Source organism: Pangasianodon hypophthalmus, chromosome 2, assembly GCF_027358585.1.
Source record: "Pangasianodon hypophthalmus isolate fPanHyp1 chromosome 2, fPanHyp1.pri, whole genome shotgun sequence".
NCBI lineage: Eukaryota > Metazoa > Chordata > Actinopteri > Siluriformes > Pangasiidae > Pangasianodon > Pangasianodon hypophthalmus.
In genome coordinates, this window is record NC_069711.1 from 26,796,930 (window position 1) to 26,812,122 (window position 15,193).

Genomic DNA, 15,193 nt, shown 5'->3' on the forward strand with positions numbered 1-15,193 from the left:
GACCAAAAAAAAAAACACACACTTTCAAATGTTCAAGAGCTTATGTTTTACTTTTAGTCACCTAACACAAGCCTAAATCAGATTCTAAATCAAAGAAACCCTAGCTGACTAAATATGAAATGCGACAACGTAACTCCCAAACATTGTGTGGAAACTGGATTTCATCAACTGAAATTTGGTTGCAGTTTTAAAAGATATTTGACAGCCCTACTGAACAATAACTAAACATACAGTAAAGATTAACCTTCATTGTTGAATTAGACCAATTCCATTTTGTGGAATTATACCTTCAGTAGCAACAGTCAGAGGCCAAAAGGCATCCAAGCTCCTCCAAAGGAACCAGGTAAACGCGAAAGGCACACAACTGAACATGATCATGACTTTCGTGAGCCATTTGTTGCAAAAGAGGAAACATAACTTCTTAGAATACTGACATTAATGCTGGAATCCAATAAAACATACGGTCCCCTTCAAAAGTACTGGAATGGCAAGACCAATTCTTTTGTTCGTGCTATACAATAAAGACATATGAGTTTGAGATCAAAAGATGAATGAGAAGATAGATAAGAATTTCAGCTTTCATTTCCTGATATATCTAGACACGTTAAACAAATTAGAACATGGCACCTTTTGTTTGAACCCACCCATATTTCAAGTGATCAAAAAATATTGGAACATGTGACTGACAGGGGTTTCATGTTGCCCAGGTCTGCCCTGTTAGACTGATTGTTTAAACGATTAATAGCTCTGAATGTCTGCTCTTGGTCTGAGCTCTGGGTTTTTGCCTGTGAAGACTGTATTTGTTGTTCAAAAGGCTACACCAACATAAAGACCAGAGAGCTATCTATAGGAGAAAAGCAAGCATCCACAGGGCAGGAGTGAAAGGATCACAATCCACCATTCAAGGAAGACTTCAAGAGCAGAAATATAGAGGCCATACCACAAGATGCAAACCATTCAACAACAGTAAGATCAAAATTGGCAAAGAAATGCAGAGATGAGCCACAAAAGTTATGGAACCAAGATTAACCTCTACTAAAGTGATGGAAAGGCCAAAGTATGGAGAAAGAAAGGATCTGCTTCTGGAACAGGCCCACTAATCTTTATTGATGGAATTCATGACAGTAGCAGCAGAATGAATTCAGAAGTCTACAGAAACATTCTGTTTTGCCAATTTACAGAAAAACGCATCCAATCTAATTGGGAGGAACTTCATCATGCAGCAGGACAGAGACCCAAAACACACCGCCAACACAACAAAGGACTTCATCAGTTGAAAAAGTGGAAGGTTTTAGACTGGCCAAGTCAATCACCAGACCTTAACCCAAATGAGCTTGCATTATACCTCCCGAAGAGGAGACTGAAAGGACAATCTGATCTGTCATCTCATTCATCATTTGATCTCAAACCCAAAGATCTTTCAGTGTATAGACAAAACAAAAGTATTGGCCTTGAAATTCCAAAACTTCCAAAGGGGACTGTATACTCCAGTACAGACAAGCTGCAGGACACTTAATGCTTTCATTTGCAAGTTGATTACTTGTTAAAAAGCCTCATAGTCTGACAGAATGATTTTTTTTATTTTGGTACTGTCACTCATATCATCTGAAGAGATGGAAGCACTCAGTGTCTCCTTCTGAGTCTTTTTACTGTAATAAATCTCAGCAAAGCTCTTTCAATTAGCTAGCAAATAAAGGAGGTTAGTCTAAAGGCTTTCTACAGTGTTTTCATTACACTCTGCACTTACCACCCACAAAGCAAAACAGAACAGCATTAACTGGGTTCTTTGATTTGGGATTTGGGATGTTATGAGAGATTTGGATTGTTATGCAAGAGCAGGAGTCTAAAACCCTTAGGAATGTCATAATTCACTTGCCAGTGGCAGAGATAACTGGCCATAGATTCAGGCTGATATGTCTCAAATGGTGTACTTTGCACCATATTGTCTACACTATGTAATAGATAATATCTGATTTTTGTAGGACAGTAATATCTCCACTACCATTCTGTGCAAAACAGAAGCAGAAAAAAGAATCAAGTTTCAGTATACCAGCTGACATTTTACCAATCTTCAGTTGCCCAGTATCAGTGAGCCTGTGTCCACTATAGCCTTGGATTCCTTTCCTTAGCTGCCCAGCGTGGAACTCAATGGTCTCAAGGTTCGAAGTGTTGTATGTTCTGAGATGCTTTTCTGCTCACCACCTCTTTCAAGATTGGTTATTTGGGTTACCATAGCCATCTTGTCAGCTCAAACCAGTCTGGCCATTCCCCTCTGACCCCTCAAGGCATTTCCACCTGCAGACCTGCAACTCACTGAATGTTTTTCGTACCATTCAGCGTAAACTCTAGAGGCAACTATGTATGAAAATCCCAAGAGATCAGCAATTTTTGACCATCTGGCACCAACAAAGTGACTGAGATCAGATTTTTTTCTCCCATTCTGATGTTTAATATGAACACTGACTAAGCTCTTGACCTGTACGTGCAATATTTTATGCATTGCGCTGCTGCCACATTACTGCATGAATGTGAAGGTGTTCCTAATAAAGTGGCATGTGCGTGTTTATGAACAGCGATTATACAGACACAGTAAGGAACACAAGGACCACCACTGTCTAGATCATTTTTGCATGGCGGACCATTCTCAAGGATAGCAGTGACATTGCCATAGTAGTGTGTGTGTGTGCTGCTTTGCTGTGGTTTTTAAAAATACTGTACACTTACTGTAGCTCATATTTTAAATGTACCATTTGTGTTAATTGTCCTCTGCCCTATCATTGGTCTCACTTAGGCCCACAGAACTGCTACCAGCTGGATATTTTTGGTTGATGGACTGCTTTGACCCACCAGCGGTCTTGGTTGCCCTAAGAATGGTTCATCATCCGAATAATACTGTCAGTGGTTGTCGTTTTCCACTAATGAAGCGGGTTGAGGAGAGCTGATAAACTGTGCACAGTAGAAGATGGGCTACATGAATAGTTATATACATGCAAAGTGACCATTACAGTAGGTACCTGACAAAATGGCCAATTAGTGTAGACAATACAAGGCACATGGATCTAAAAAAATAAGCATATATTCTGAAAGTATGTTTGTTTGCTAGCGGTGCGCTAGCCAGATAGTTGTTTGGAATGGCAGGAGACAGAGAACATTTCCAGATAACATATTTACATGTATTTATCAATCTGGGCATTTTAATTTTCACTACCCAAGTGTACATTTTTAAGTTATTAATTAATAATTAAATGAGACCCGTTTTCAGGACTACAGTCATGGGAAAGAGAAAGTACACCCTCCTTCAATTCTATGTTTGTATCTATCAGGGCCTAAATAACAACTGTGTGGTCCTCACGAATTTCTACAAAACAAACATACACTCACCGTCCACTTTAATAGGAACACCTGCTCATTCATTCAGTAATCCAATCAGCCAATCGTGGCAGCAGCACAATCATGCAGATACAGGTCAAGAGATTTAGTTAATGTTCACATCAAACATCAGAATGGGGAAAAAGATCACTGTGACTTTAATCATGGCATGATTGATTGTGCCAGAAGGGCTGGTTTGAGTATTTCAGAAACTGCTGATCTCCTGGGATTTTCACACACAACAGTCTCTGGAGTTTACACAGAATGGTTCTGTTTGAAATGAAATAGAAAAAAAATATCATCTGAGTGGAGGGTCTGCAGGCTGAAATACCTTGTTGAGGAGACTGGTCTGAGCTGACGAAGTGTATAGAAACTCAAATAAACACTCTTTACAACTGTGGTGAGCAGCAAAGCATCACAGAACGCACAACACATCAAGCCTTGAGGTGGATGGGATAGAACAGCAGAAGACCACATCAGGTTCCACTCCTTTCAGCCTGTCATGGAAGGGTGGATAGGAAAATGTCCCTTTTCTTCTTCTTCAAAAAAAAAGCAGGGGCAGTGGTAGTGGTGACTCAGTGGTTAAGGCACTGGTTTACTGATCAGAAGGTCAGATGTTCAAGTCCCAGCACTGCCAAGCTGCCACTGTTGGGCCCTTGAGCAAGGCCCTTAACCCTCTCTGCTCCAGGGGCGCTGTATCTTGGCTGACCCTGTGCTCTGACCCCAGCTTCCTAACAAGCTGGGATATACGAAGAAAAGAATTTCACTGTGCTGTAATGTATACATCACAAATAAAGGCTGCTTCTGCTTCTTCTTCTTAAAAGAATATGGCAGCACCACTTAGGTTTGCAAAATTGCATCTGGACAAACCACAAAAGTTCTGGAACAATATCCTTTGGACTGATGAGACCAAGGTGGAGATGTTTGGCATAAACCAAACACAGCGTATCACCATAAACACCTCATATCAGCTGTCAAGAATGGTGGTGGAGGGATGATGAATTGGGCTTGTTTTTCAGCCACAGAGCCTGGGAAACTTGCAGTCATTGAGACGACAATGAACTACACTTTATACCTGAATATTCTTGGCCTTAAGAGAGCTGTGCATAAACGAATGCCCTTACACATCACTGAACTGAAGCAATGTTGTAAAGAAGAGAGGGCCACAATTTCTCCAAAACCATGCGAGAGACTCAAACTCTTACAGGAAACGTTTACTACAGGTTATTGTTGCTAAAGGTGGTTCTACATGTTACTGAATTATAGGATGTATTTATTTTTTTCCCCCTACATGATTTCTGAATGCTCGTTTACTTTTTGGGAAAAATGACTACATATTGAAATCTGTTGTGTTGTTTTGTTGTCACCTGACGTTATTTGTTTGTTTACTGACGTTAGTGAGGACCACACAGTTGTTATTTAGGCCCTGATAATCAGAATTGAAGGAGGGTGTGCTTTCTTTTTCCCATGACTGTAGGGCATTAAAAACCCTTGTAAAATAAAGGAAAGCTATTTGGTCCCTGGTGAGAGAGAGGCTGGGAGCATGCTTTACCGATTACATTTTTTAAATTGTCCCATAACTGTCTCAGGCAGGAATTCATATCATCCCTGAATCTTTTCTAATGGAGAGTTGCTTATTCACAGGCATTCTAGTGTTTCAACAAAACTGTCTTTTGAAATAAATGAGGAGCAACACGTGGCATTCAGTTCGGTTTAATAGGCCTACAATTTGTCCCCCTCACTGAAACTTCCAGTAGTGTCTATTTTTAGTAAGCGTCATTCTTTTTCCTGGCACTGAGTAGGCACACTAGCCTGATTAAATATTGAGGCGCTATTTTCCCCAGATGGTTAATAAAAGATGCATCAGCCACACATGCTGAGCAGCTCATCACTCCGCACCCTGGCTAATGGATTCACGTGGTCTATGGATTTCTACTCAGTGGGAATGCAGATACAATATGAGAATGTGTACGGTTATGGCAATTTTGCATAATCTGATCGATTCCACTGTAATTTAGTTGATTTCTTGACAAAAGAGCTCGTAAAATACAACTTCAAGACCACCTGAAATCAAAACCGACATTTTTAACCTTGTGAGCTCAGATTCCTGGTTACATTGTGCACATTTCCTCTGTATTAAATCACTTCAACTAAGCATTTTTTGTAAATAATCTTCCAGTAACTTTAACAGTCTCTGTGAATGTGTACTCTAATAAGGACCAAAAAAAAAAAAAATCAATCATGTCACATCTCACCTCGCCCTCCCCCACAACCAGCTCTTGTTAAACAAAAACGCTGAGTCAGCTACCAGCTAGTAGGAAGCTACACCAGCAGGATTTTCACCGTCTCTGCCTCCTCTCACATGGTTGCCAGTGGTGTTGCAGGAGGCACAGTCCTCCATGAATGTCTGCTCTTTCACATCTAGATCTCATGTATCACTTTCACCAGCCTATCGACACTCAGTGGGCAAAACAAAGCAAAAACTCCCATCTTACATCCTGCCATTGTGATTACTGATCACACTGCATGGATGCATTTGCACCCATACAGTGCATCTGCTGGGGAAATATGAGAGGCAACTGAATCAACACAGTATCTTGTACTGTGTCTGAGGCCACATGAAGCATATTACTGTTTAGAAACCTTATTAAATGAATCCTTTCAAACTGTTTCTCACTTTCTTACTTTTTACTGAATCATTGGCTACTTCAATTCTTCCATTTTTGTCTTCCATGTGATGAATTATTGATCGCACATTAAGGAGTATATTGTCTTAAACAATTAAAACAAACAACAAACAATTGTTACTGTGGTACAAGAGGAATATAAAAGTTTGAAATGTGCTGTAATAAGAAAATAAGCCACTTCTGGGTAGTGATGGCCTTTCGCTTCACATCTCATCGCATCACACCACTCCGTCATTATTTTCCTTTAACAAAAGTTTTATTCCTTACTTATCTCACACTTCTACCTCTAAAGTAACCTCACACCTATATTTGGACCAGTCCCTCTTCTTCAATCCACACAAATGTATAGTTTGAACAAGACTTCATGGATTTTGTTTGGAAGACTCAGTGGCCTCTCCATGAAGTAATGTGCACTTGTAGACCATCAAGTCCACAAGTCTAAGAGGAGTCACTTTTCACCACCTTTAACCTGACTGCTCCTATATTCAGATGCGCCTCTCTCGAGTCACGCATTTTCACTGTAAATCTTCCTGGTGAAAAGAAAAAACAACAGAAATACTCATAGAATATGTAATGGGTATAACGGGAATTGTATTAGTTTTAATGGAAACTGTAATGGTCCCTGTGGGTCTCTACTGGTAGTTTGTTGCCTTCTCTTGTTGGCATGTTGTGTCTAGTGGAAACCGTTAAGGACCTATGTCCATAATACATCCTACTATGTAATGGAAATCATTTGGCAAATGGTTTTAATGGTAAACAGCTGATGGATTGTCAAAAAAAAGCAATTGTGTAGAAAGGAAATTCATTATAGTTTTCACATGAAGTCTATTTTGAAGTTATCAACTGTTCAATAATGGAGACTGAAAACTGTTCGTGGGAATTGCAGTCCTAAAGCTATCATAGCACTTGTATTCCTAAGCCATCGTAGCAAGACTGCTCATATCAATTGCAGTCCAAAGCCATCTTCATGGTTTTTAAGTGGTATCATCCACAGTAATCTCATTGATCTTTAGGCTGTCCATGTGGGGCCATCCTCAGCAGAGAGTGATTTCCAAGTGATGAGAACTCCAACCTGAAGCAGGGCATCAGGTTGGATCAGGCTGGTACGGACAGCAGAAGGGGTCAGGAATGACCCAATAACCCAAAACATACTGCAAAAGCAACCCAAGAGCTTGGAAATGCAATGTTCTTAAATAGAGTTTGCATGTTCTCCCCATGCTTCAGGGGTTTCCTCCCCCAGTCCAAAGACATGCCTTGCAGACTGACTGACTGACTAAACTGTCTGTAGTGAGTGAATGGGTGTGTGTGTGTGTGTGTGTGTGTGTGTGATTGTGCCCTGCGATGGGTTGGCACCCAGGGTGTCCAGGGTGTCCCCTGTCTTGTGACCCTGGGAGAGGCTCCAGGCTCCCTGCAACCCTGTGTAGGAAAAGCGGTACAAAAAAATAGATGGATGGAGAAACCCAACCAGGAGTAGGGCATCAGGATGGATCAGGTAGGTAAGGAAAAAAAAAACTGTTAAGGGGAAATCCCCTTACTTTTCATCATGAACCTATCACTCCTGTCTGCGACATTTACATCTACAACCAGTATTATTGCTTGTATTCAGCGGATAGCCAGAGCACAGAGTGTGAAGTAAATCCTGAGCAACATTAGCGAGGCAAACAGATGGCCTTTCACACAAGCCGTACACACACCCCAAACACAAAGTGAACACATTCAAACCCGGCTGTCCCACCTCTCACAAAAGACACACGTAGTTTCTCTGAACTGTGTCAACTTTTACAGTTACAACTATTTAACCAAAAAAAAAAAAAAAAAACACAACAAACCTGCGTGCTAACCGCGTTATCGCGACGCGGTCTCACCACAAGGATGTGTGAAAACACAAAAACCCTACATCTAACCAGGCGTTTAACGATCAAATTCTGCTGAACAAGATGCTCAGGATGGATTATTATTCATTCTGAAAATCGGCAGAAAGTATTTACGACTGTTTTGCTACGAAAAGCGCCACCGTGTCCAGCTATTGTACTGTCCTGCTGTAGCTACTAACGTTAGCTACCGCGCGCGCGGCTACACAAAGCCATTCCCTTTTATTTGTCCAATATATAAATCGGCAAAGCAAATAAACACCGTATGTCAGTCTCGCGTGGGTGAGATGAAACTTTGTGCATTTCTTTTGCATTTGTGCAGGTTGATCAGCAAATCGCACTTTAAATCGCTTCCAAACTGTCCCGCCAGTGCATCACCTATTAAACACACATGCACATGTGTACACACACACACACACACGCACGCACAACACGCACGCACACGCGCGCGCTTGCACACGCACATGTACAGTGCAACCACAAGCCAACTTTCCAGCGAGCTGCTATTTAATGTCAGTCTTACCTTGCGGCTCGCTTTCGGACAGCGAATACAGCGGGAGTGGAACTTCCTGCTCTGCTGCTGCTCCACAACATGCGAAAGTTTTATTATGAAAGTGTATGGAGCTTGTGTTCTCGGTGGTTTCAGCAGGCCTCCCCTAGTTTCGTCCTCTATCCTCTTCTACTGCTTCTACTGCTGCTTCTGCTGCTGCTCCTTCGCCGAGGGCTGCGGCGTGACGTCATCGCCGCCCGGACAGGACTGTCACGCGCGCTGTTCAAGCGTCAAACCACAAGCCACATCATACAATAAAAAAGATATTTTAAAAGCGCCTTTTAATGAACGTTTTATCTACGGCACGTGCTTGGCTGTGTGCATACTTGCCTCAATTTTGTACACTGTCAGAAATAATTTAACTTTAAGTATTGTCTTAAAAGTTGGTTTTTAATGCTAATTTTAATGAATAAGCTTTAAAAAACTGTTAGTCCTCTTTTGTATGGATCGTCTCATCACTGAGGTGTGTGTGTGTTTGTGTATGTGTGTGCAGATGGGCTGTCTGCTTTAAGATAGATAGATAGATACTTTATTGATCCCAAGGTAATTTGTAGGGTTGCTGTTTTTTAAAAGAAAAAGAAAAAAAAAACATGCCTCAGCCTGAGTATCAGATTAATGCACAGGTTCCCAACCCTGGAGTCCCTGCATGTCCTGCACATTTTAGGGTTTTCCCTGCTCTTCAATTCACACCCACTTCAATTCACGAAGGGCTGTTAATTTGTAGAATTAGGTGTGTTAGAGCAGGAAAAACACTAAAATGTGTAGAACAGAGAGGGGAATCCAGGACCAGGGCTGGGAGCCTGTGGTGTTATGTGTGGTTTGCTTGTGTACACTCACACTATATCATTTGTTACATAGAAGAGTGTGTGTAGAGTAGGGGTGTAATGATCAGATAATTGGGATTGATGCATCAATTTAAAAGGCAATAGATATGAATTGAGGCAACAATCATAAATCTATTATTATTATTGATTATAATTGATTGTCATCAAATAGGGACAGACAACTATCCATCCATTGATTCTCTGTACTGCTTATCCTACACAGGGTTGCAGGGAAGCCTGGAACCTATCCCAGGGGACTCGGGGCACATCCTAGACAGGGTGGGGGACATCCTAGACAGGGTGCCAATGCATCACAGGGCACACACATTCACACACTATGGATAATTTGGAAATGCCAATCAGCCTACAATGCATGTCTTTTGACTGCCCCTGGCATGGGGAGCATGTGCAGGCTCCGTACACACAGGGCGGAGGTGGGATTTGAGTTTGATTTTGATTTTGTACTAAGCCACCATGCCCCCCCAAAAAAGGGACAGACATCTAGTGGGTAAAAAAATAATTCATATTTTAACTGATGTGTAAACAGGACAGCAAGCTGATTTGTCCATAATTCTGATACTTCATATAGTCCTTCTCTACTTCATCATCATTTGCAAGCTAACAGTAGGCTTACTCCAGATTCTGAACAAAGTTGGTCACACATCAACTGGAGGCTACTGAATCGAATCATAGCAGATTCAGTGGTACCATAAAAAAATTTGCAAAAGTTGCCTTACAAACTAAAATCATGTCGTATTGTAGCAGGTATCGTCAAATATCATATAATTGCCTTCAGAGTCAAAATTGTATCGTATCATACATACAACTAGTGTAGAGGTGACAGTCTGTGTACAATAAACTAATATGTAACAAAATACAATAATACATGTATCAGTAGGAACAGATTTAGTTAATATTAAGTGCACCGCTCTTTTTAAAAGTCTATAAGCAATATCATCTGGCAACAGTTATGCTCTATTTCCTCTGTAGCTACACTCCACAAATATTTTTGGGGTCTCAGTAATATGATGCTTTTATAAATGCAGTCAAATCTGTGGAAATCAGATTGTGATTGTGTGCAGTCAAGTGAGTGAGCTCTGTCTCCTGAATTTTTCAAATGTGATGAGACATGAAGATTTTTTATTAGCACTGGATAATATTTCTAAAAAAAGGATCTGGAGAAGAAATCTGTCCAACCTGTTAAGTGATAATTATGAAAAGCCATATTCATCATTTAGCACCATTAGCATCATTATTCAGAGCTGAGTCACGGAGACTGAGAGCTTCTATTACACAGCCAGATGTGCTAATAATGATTTGAAATATGAATATGCAGCGTATGAATTCCTGAACTGGGAAACGGAAATCATAAAACAACCTGCTGCTGTGGTATATCATTTACATGCTTTTGAACTGATTATGTTCTGCTTTAACTGTGAGGCACTTTAAAGTAATATTTAGAGTAAAACCCAGCCGTCATCCCCACTGCCAATTTTAAAAGTGAACATTTGTTGTTAAATGCTAACTATAAAATAGACCAACTATCACTGCAAGATGGACATAAGGTAGTCTTAGATACCAGACTACCAGCAATTTGGGGGCACGGTGGCTTAGTGGTTAGAACAAATGCCTCGCAGCTGCACGCCCCACCCTGTATGCGCAGAGCTTGCATGTTCTCCCCGAACTTCTGGGGTTTCCTCCCCGAGTCCAAAGACAGGTGTTACAGGCTGACAATTTTCCAAATTGTCCATAGTGTGTGAATGTGTTGGCTACCTATCCAGGGTGTCCTCCGCCTTGTGCCCCGAGTCCCCTGGGACAGGCTCCAGGCTACCCCTATGTAGGATAAGCAGTATGGAAAACGGATGGATGGACATCTATTTATCTTGCCACACAGACAGTAACCCAAGTGCAGGATTGAACTGGCGAATCTGTGAGAACCCTGTGAGGAGGCAACACTACCCGCTGCACCGCCGTGGTTACTCTCAAAATGCATACTGCTACAACTTATTGAATAATCATTTACTTAAAAATTATGTGGCAATGCCACCATAAAGCAATCATACCCCTTTTAATATTCAAATTACTTTAATTTTCACTATATTTAAAATGGATTCTCATATGTATTTCCAATTGTTGCCAAACCCTTCCGTGTGTAGATCACGCTTAGTGTTTGGTGTGATATTTTCACACTATCCTAACATGTATATTTGTCTCACACATACACGACGTTACCTCCCAAACCTGTTTTAATTTGGATAATCCACCAATCCACAAGCAACAGATTTTTCCTCATGATCTAGCAGCACCCCCTGCTGCCTAAACACCATACAGTAAGTTTCGAATGCTCCAGAATTTAAGCAACCCATATTCAGACAAGGAGGCGTGACGTATTATTAAAATAAATATGTTTATAACATTTATAAAACTAATAGTCCATGTGCAAAATGCTGCTTTTGCAAGTGTCTTGAGTCCATGAGAAGAGAGGGATACTTCCTTTCACAATGGTTCCTTTCACAATTCTGACTCACGTAAGGGTTTCAGGTCCAATGTTCATTACACAGTAACAACCTTTAGGCCTAGATTTAGATGGCTTAGACGATGAGCTGTCATCTCTGGGCCACCTCCAGTTTTGTTTCTGATGCAGGCAGTGCATCAATGACTTCCCCACACATAAACTGCTCCTGAAAAATAAACAATAGTTCTAAACATGTACAACTCTTTTCCATTCCTGTATGTCTATTGAATCAGTTGTAATCTTAGTATTCTAAGGTTTTATTTGGGGTAATACTGAATGGGAGATAGAAGCTTGTAATACTAAGTTTACAAAATGTTGTTATATTGTTAATATGGAGATGAACAGATGTTAGAAATTTCTGAATAAAGTTTGCAGTTGTATCGTTATAAAATCAAAAGACGTCCTGGCTGGGACAGTTGCTAAGCAATTTCATTCAAACAGCAAATACAACAAAAAGGTTACACCTTCATTTTACCAGCAACAAGAAGTCTATGTGTCATAGCATGCGGTGATTAACTATACTGGCTCAGCAGCCTGTGACACATGATTTTCTCTCATTTAGCCCAGGTGTTGGTGATACTGAATATACTAGTCCTAGGGGACACCCTAGAAAATGTTGACTTTGAGACTTTATATTACATACTTCAAAGTAATGAGGTTCTGTTAAGAGGGAGCATACAAACTAATACAAAAGGTATAAACAGAACAGAGAAAGTGTACTAAATAGGGCATTAAGGGGTCGATTTGAGACACAGCCAGTAACAAGACTCTGCATGACAGAAGTGAACTACTACTCAGAAGTACTTGCCTTGTCATAAATTACTTTAACAATCAGCGAGCAGCTTGGACATGTGGCCACTTCCTCACCATTCTCCAAATCCTCCTGTAAAATACACGTGTCAAGTTTTTGCTTTATAATTTCTTTAGATACTAGTGACAAAAAGAAGACTCTCTCATCAAAAGTTACAAACAAGTCATTTATTCGGACAGCATCTGGTAAATAGTGCATATGGAAGATTTGGGAGAATACCAATGCCCAATATTTAAAACATATAATAAAGATAATAAGTGGGTCTGTCTGTCTATCCATCCATCCATCCATCCTATATGGCCAAAAGTTTGAGGACACCTGACCATCACACCATTACATGCTTGCTGAACATCCCATTCCATATTTAGTCCCCCTTTGCTGTTATAATAACCTCCACTCTTCTGGAAAAGCTTTTCACTAGTTGTTGGAATGTGGCTGTGGGGATTTGCCCATTCAGCCATAAGAGCATTAGTGAACTTGGGCACTGATGTCAGGTGAGGAGGTCTGGCACACAGCCAGCGTTCCAGTTCGACAAAGGTGTTCAGTGTGGTTGAGGTCAGGTCTCTGTGCAGGACACTCGAGTTCTTCTACTCCAATCTTGGCACACCATATCTTTATGGACCTCAGTTTGTGCACAGGAGCATTGTCATGCTGGAACATGTTTGGGCCTCTTAGTTCCAGTGAAGGAAAATCTTAATGATACAGCATACAATGATGTCCTAGTCAATTGTCTGCGGCAACAGTTTGGAGAAGAACTGCTGTGGATCTGTGATGGTCAGGTGTCCACATACTTTTGGCCATATAATGTATCTATTTGTACATCAATCTGTATAGAGCTGGGGTCATAAGTTTACATACGCTTTGCAGAATCTGCAAAATGTTAATAATTTTTTAAAAATAAGAGAGATCATAAAAATTGCATTTTGTTTTTTATTTAGTACTGCCCTGAGTGAGCTATTTCATACAGCAGATGTTTCCATATAGTCCACAAGCACAATGATAACTGAATTTACACAAATGAACCAGTTCAAAAGTTTACATATACTTGATTCTTAATACTGTCTGTGTTACCTGGATGATCAATGACTGTTTTTATGTTTTGTGATAGTTGTTCACTACTGTTATTATTTTGTTTAAAGATCCTATTTTTTTCATTTAGTACTGCTCTTCAGAATTTACATAAGATATTTACGTTTCCCAGAAGACAAAATAATAACAATTTACCCCAGTCATCCTGTTCAAAAGTTTACATCCCCCTGGCTCTTAATGTCTCGTGTTGCCTTCTTGAGCATCACTGAATGTTTGCACCTTTTGTAATAGTTGTGCTCGAGTCCCTCAGTTGTCCTCACTGTGAAAAGACGGATCTCAACATCATATAGTCACTGTTGGAAAGGGATTAAATATACAGAAGATGCTGGAAAACCAAATAATGTGCAGTACCTGGAGGATTTTTCTAAAGAACAGTGGGCAGTTTAACTAAACAAGGGACTCATGAACAACTATCACAACTATCACTGGTTGTTTATCATCTAGGTAACACACACAGTATTAAGAATCAAGCATATGTAAACTTTTGAACTGGTTTATTTGTGTAAATTCAGTTATTATTTTGTTTTGTGGACTATATGGAAACATCTGCTATATGAAATAGCTTATTTAGGGCAGTACTAAATAAAAAACAAAATGTAATTTTTTATGATCTCTCTTATTTAAACAAAAATTAACATTTTGCAGATTCTGCAAGCTGTACTGTATGTAAACTTACAACAACATCTGTATCTATCTGTCTATCCATCTATCTGCTTATATATGTTATTATTTATTTACTTACTGGTTTTAAGGACTGTGACCCACTGATTCTGTTCCTGCTGTTTTCTTCATTAATTTTAACAGTTTATTATTGTTCTAACTGTGTGTAAGTGTAAAGTCATTCAATGCCATCTTATATTTGTTCTTATCTAAACTGAAGTAAAACGTTTGCTTTGATAAACACATTATGATGAACTTAAGCTGTATCTTTAGCAAAGTAGTTAAAAGGACAGCATGTGTAAGTAATTTGGGGTGAATCTGGTAATGCAGCTCAGTAAGCAAAGCAGGTTGTGTCCTACATTTCAGCATTACTGTATATTTAGCATTACTTACCTTTGTGATAGCAAACTTGTCTCCACAGGGACACGGGAAGTAATACGTTTCTGTTTCTTCGTCGTATTCGAAGTCCTCAATTTCGACTTCGTCGTGAAAAACCGACATTTTAAAGCCTAACTGTTACTACTGAATATCAAGAGGTTATGCCTCACGCGGCTTCTGCCACAAGCGTCGCAGAAATATGACGTAACGAGCATTTTTAGCCAAGTGCTAGGACGTACTTGGCCACTAGAGGCTACTGTTTCGACTAATTTTCTAGTGTGTGTATGTTATTTACTACTCTAAGACACAAAATCAACAACAAGGGCCCTGTGGTTTCTAAAAGTGGGGTCTGGGGAAGCATAGCGAGGGTGGTCAGTAATTTTTGTAAAATTTGTTACAGTGGTGGAAATCACAACAACTGTAGTTGTTATTATGTTTC

At 40.1% G+C, this 15,193-nt stretch overlaps 2 protein-coding genes across 2 annotated transcripts in view; both read right to left on the minus strand.

Annotated features, from left to right (window-relative positions):
* The window catches only part of nck2b (NCK adaptor protein 2b), a 54,627-nt gene extending 43,079 nt beyond the window's left edge, over positions 1-11,548 (minus strand). The window contains exon 1 of the mRNA XM_026933017.3: positions 8,451-11,548. The gene's annotated coding sequence lies outside the window, so the exon portion shown is untranslated. The remainder of the gene's footprint in view (positions 1-8,450) is intronic.
* A 141-nt stretch (positions 11,549-11,689) lies between these two features.
* dph3 (diphthamide biosynthesis 3) lies at positions 11,690-14,952 on the minus strand. Its single transcript, XM_026933530.3, has 3 exons — positions 14,770-14,952; positions 12,625-12,699; positions 11,690-11,982 (listed from the first exon to the last, which is right to left on the minus strand). The coding sequence occupies exons 1-3, from the start codon at positions 14,875-14,877 to the stop codon at positions 11,908-11,910; spliced, it is 258 nt and encodes an 85-aa protein (XP_026789331.1). The 5' UTR covers positions 14,878-14,952; the 3' UTR covers positions 11,690-11,907.
* Between the last annotated feature and the right edge of the window lie 241 nt (positions 14,953-15,193).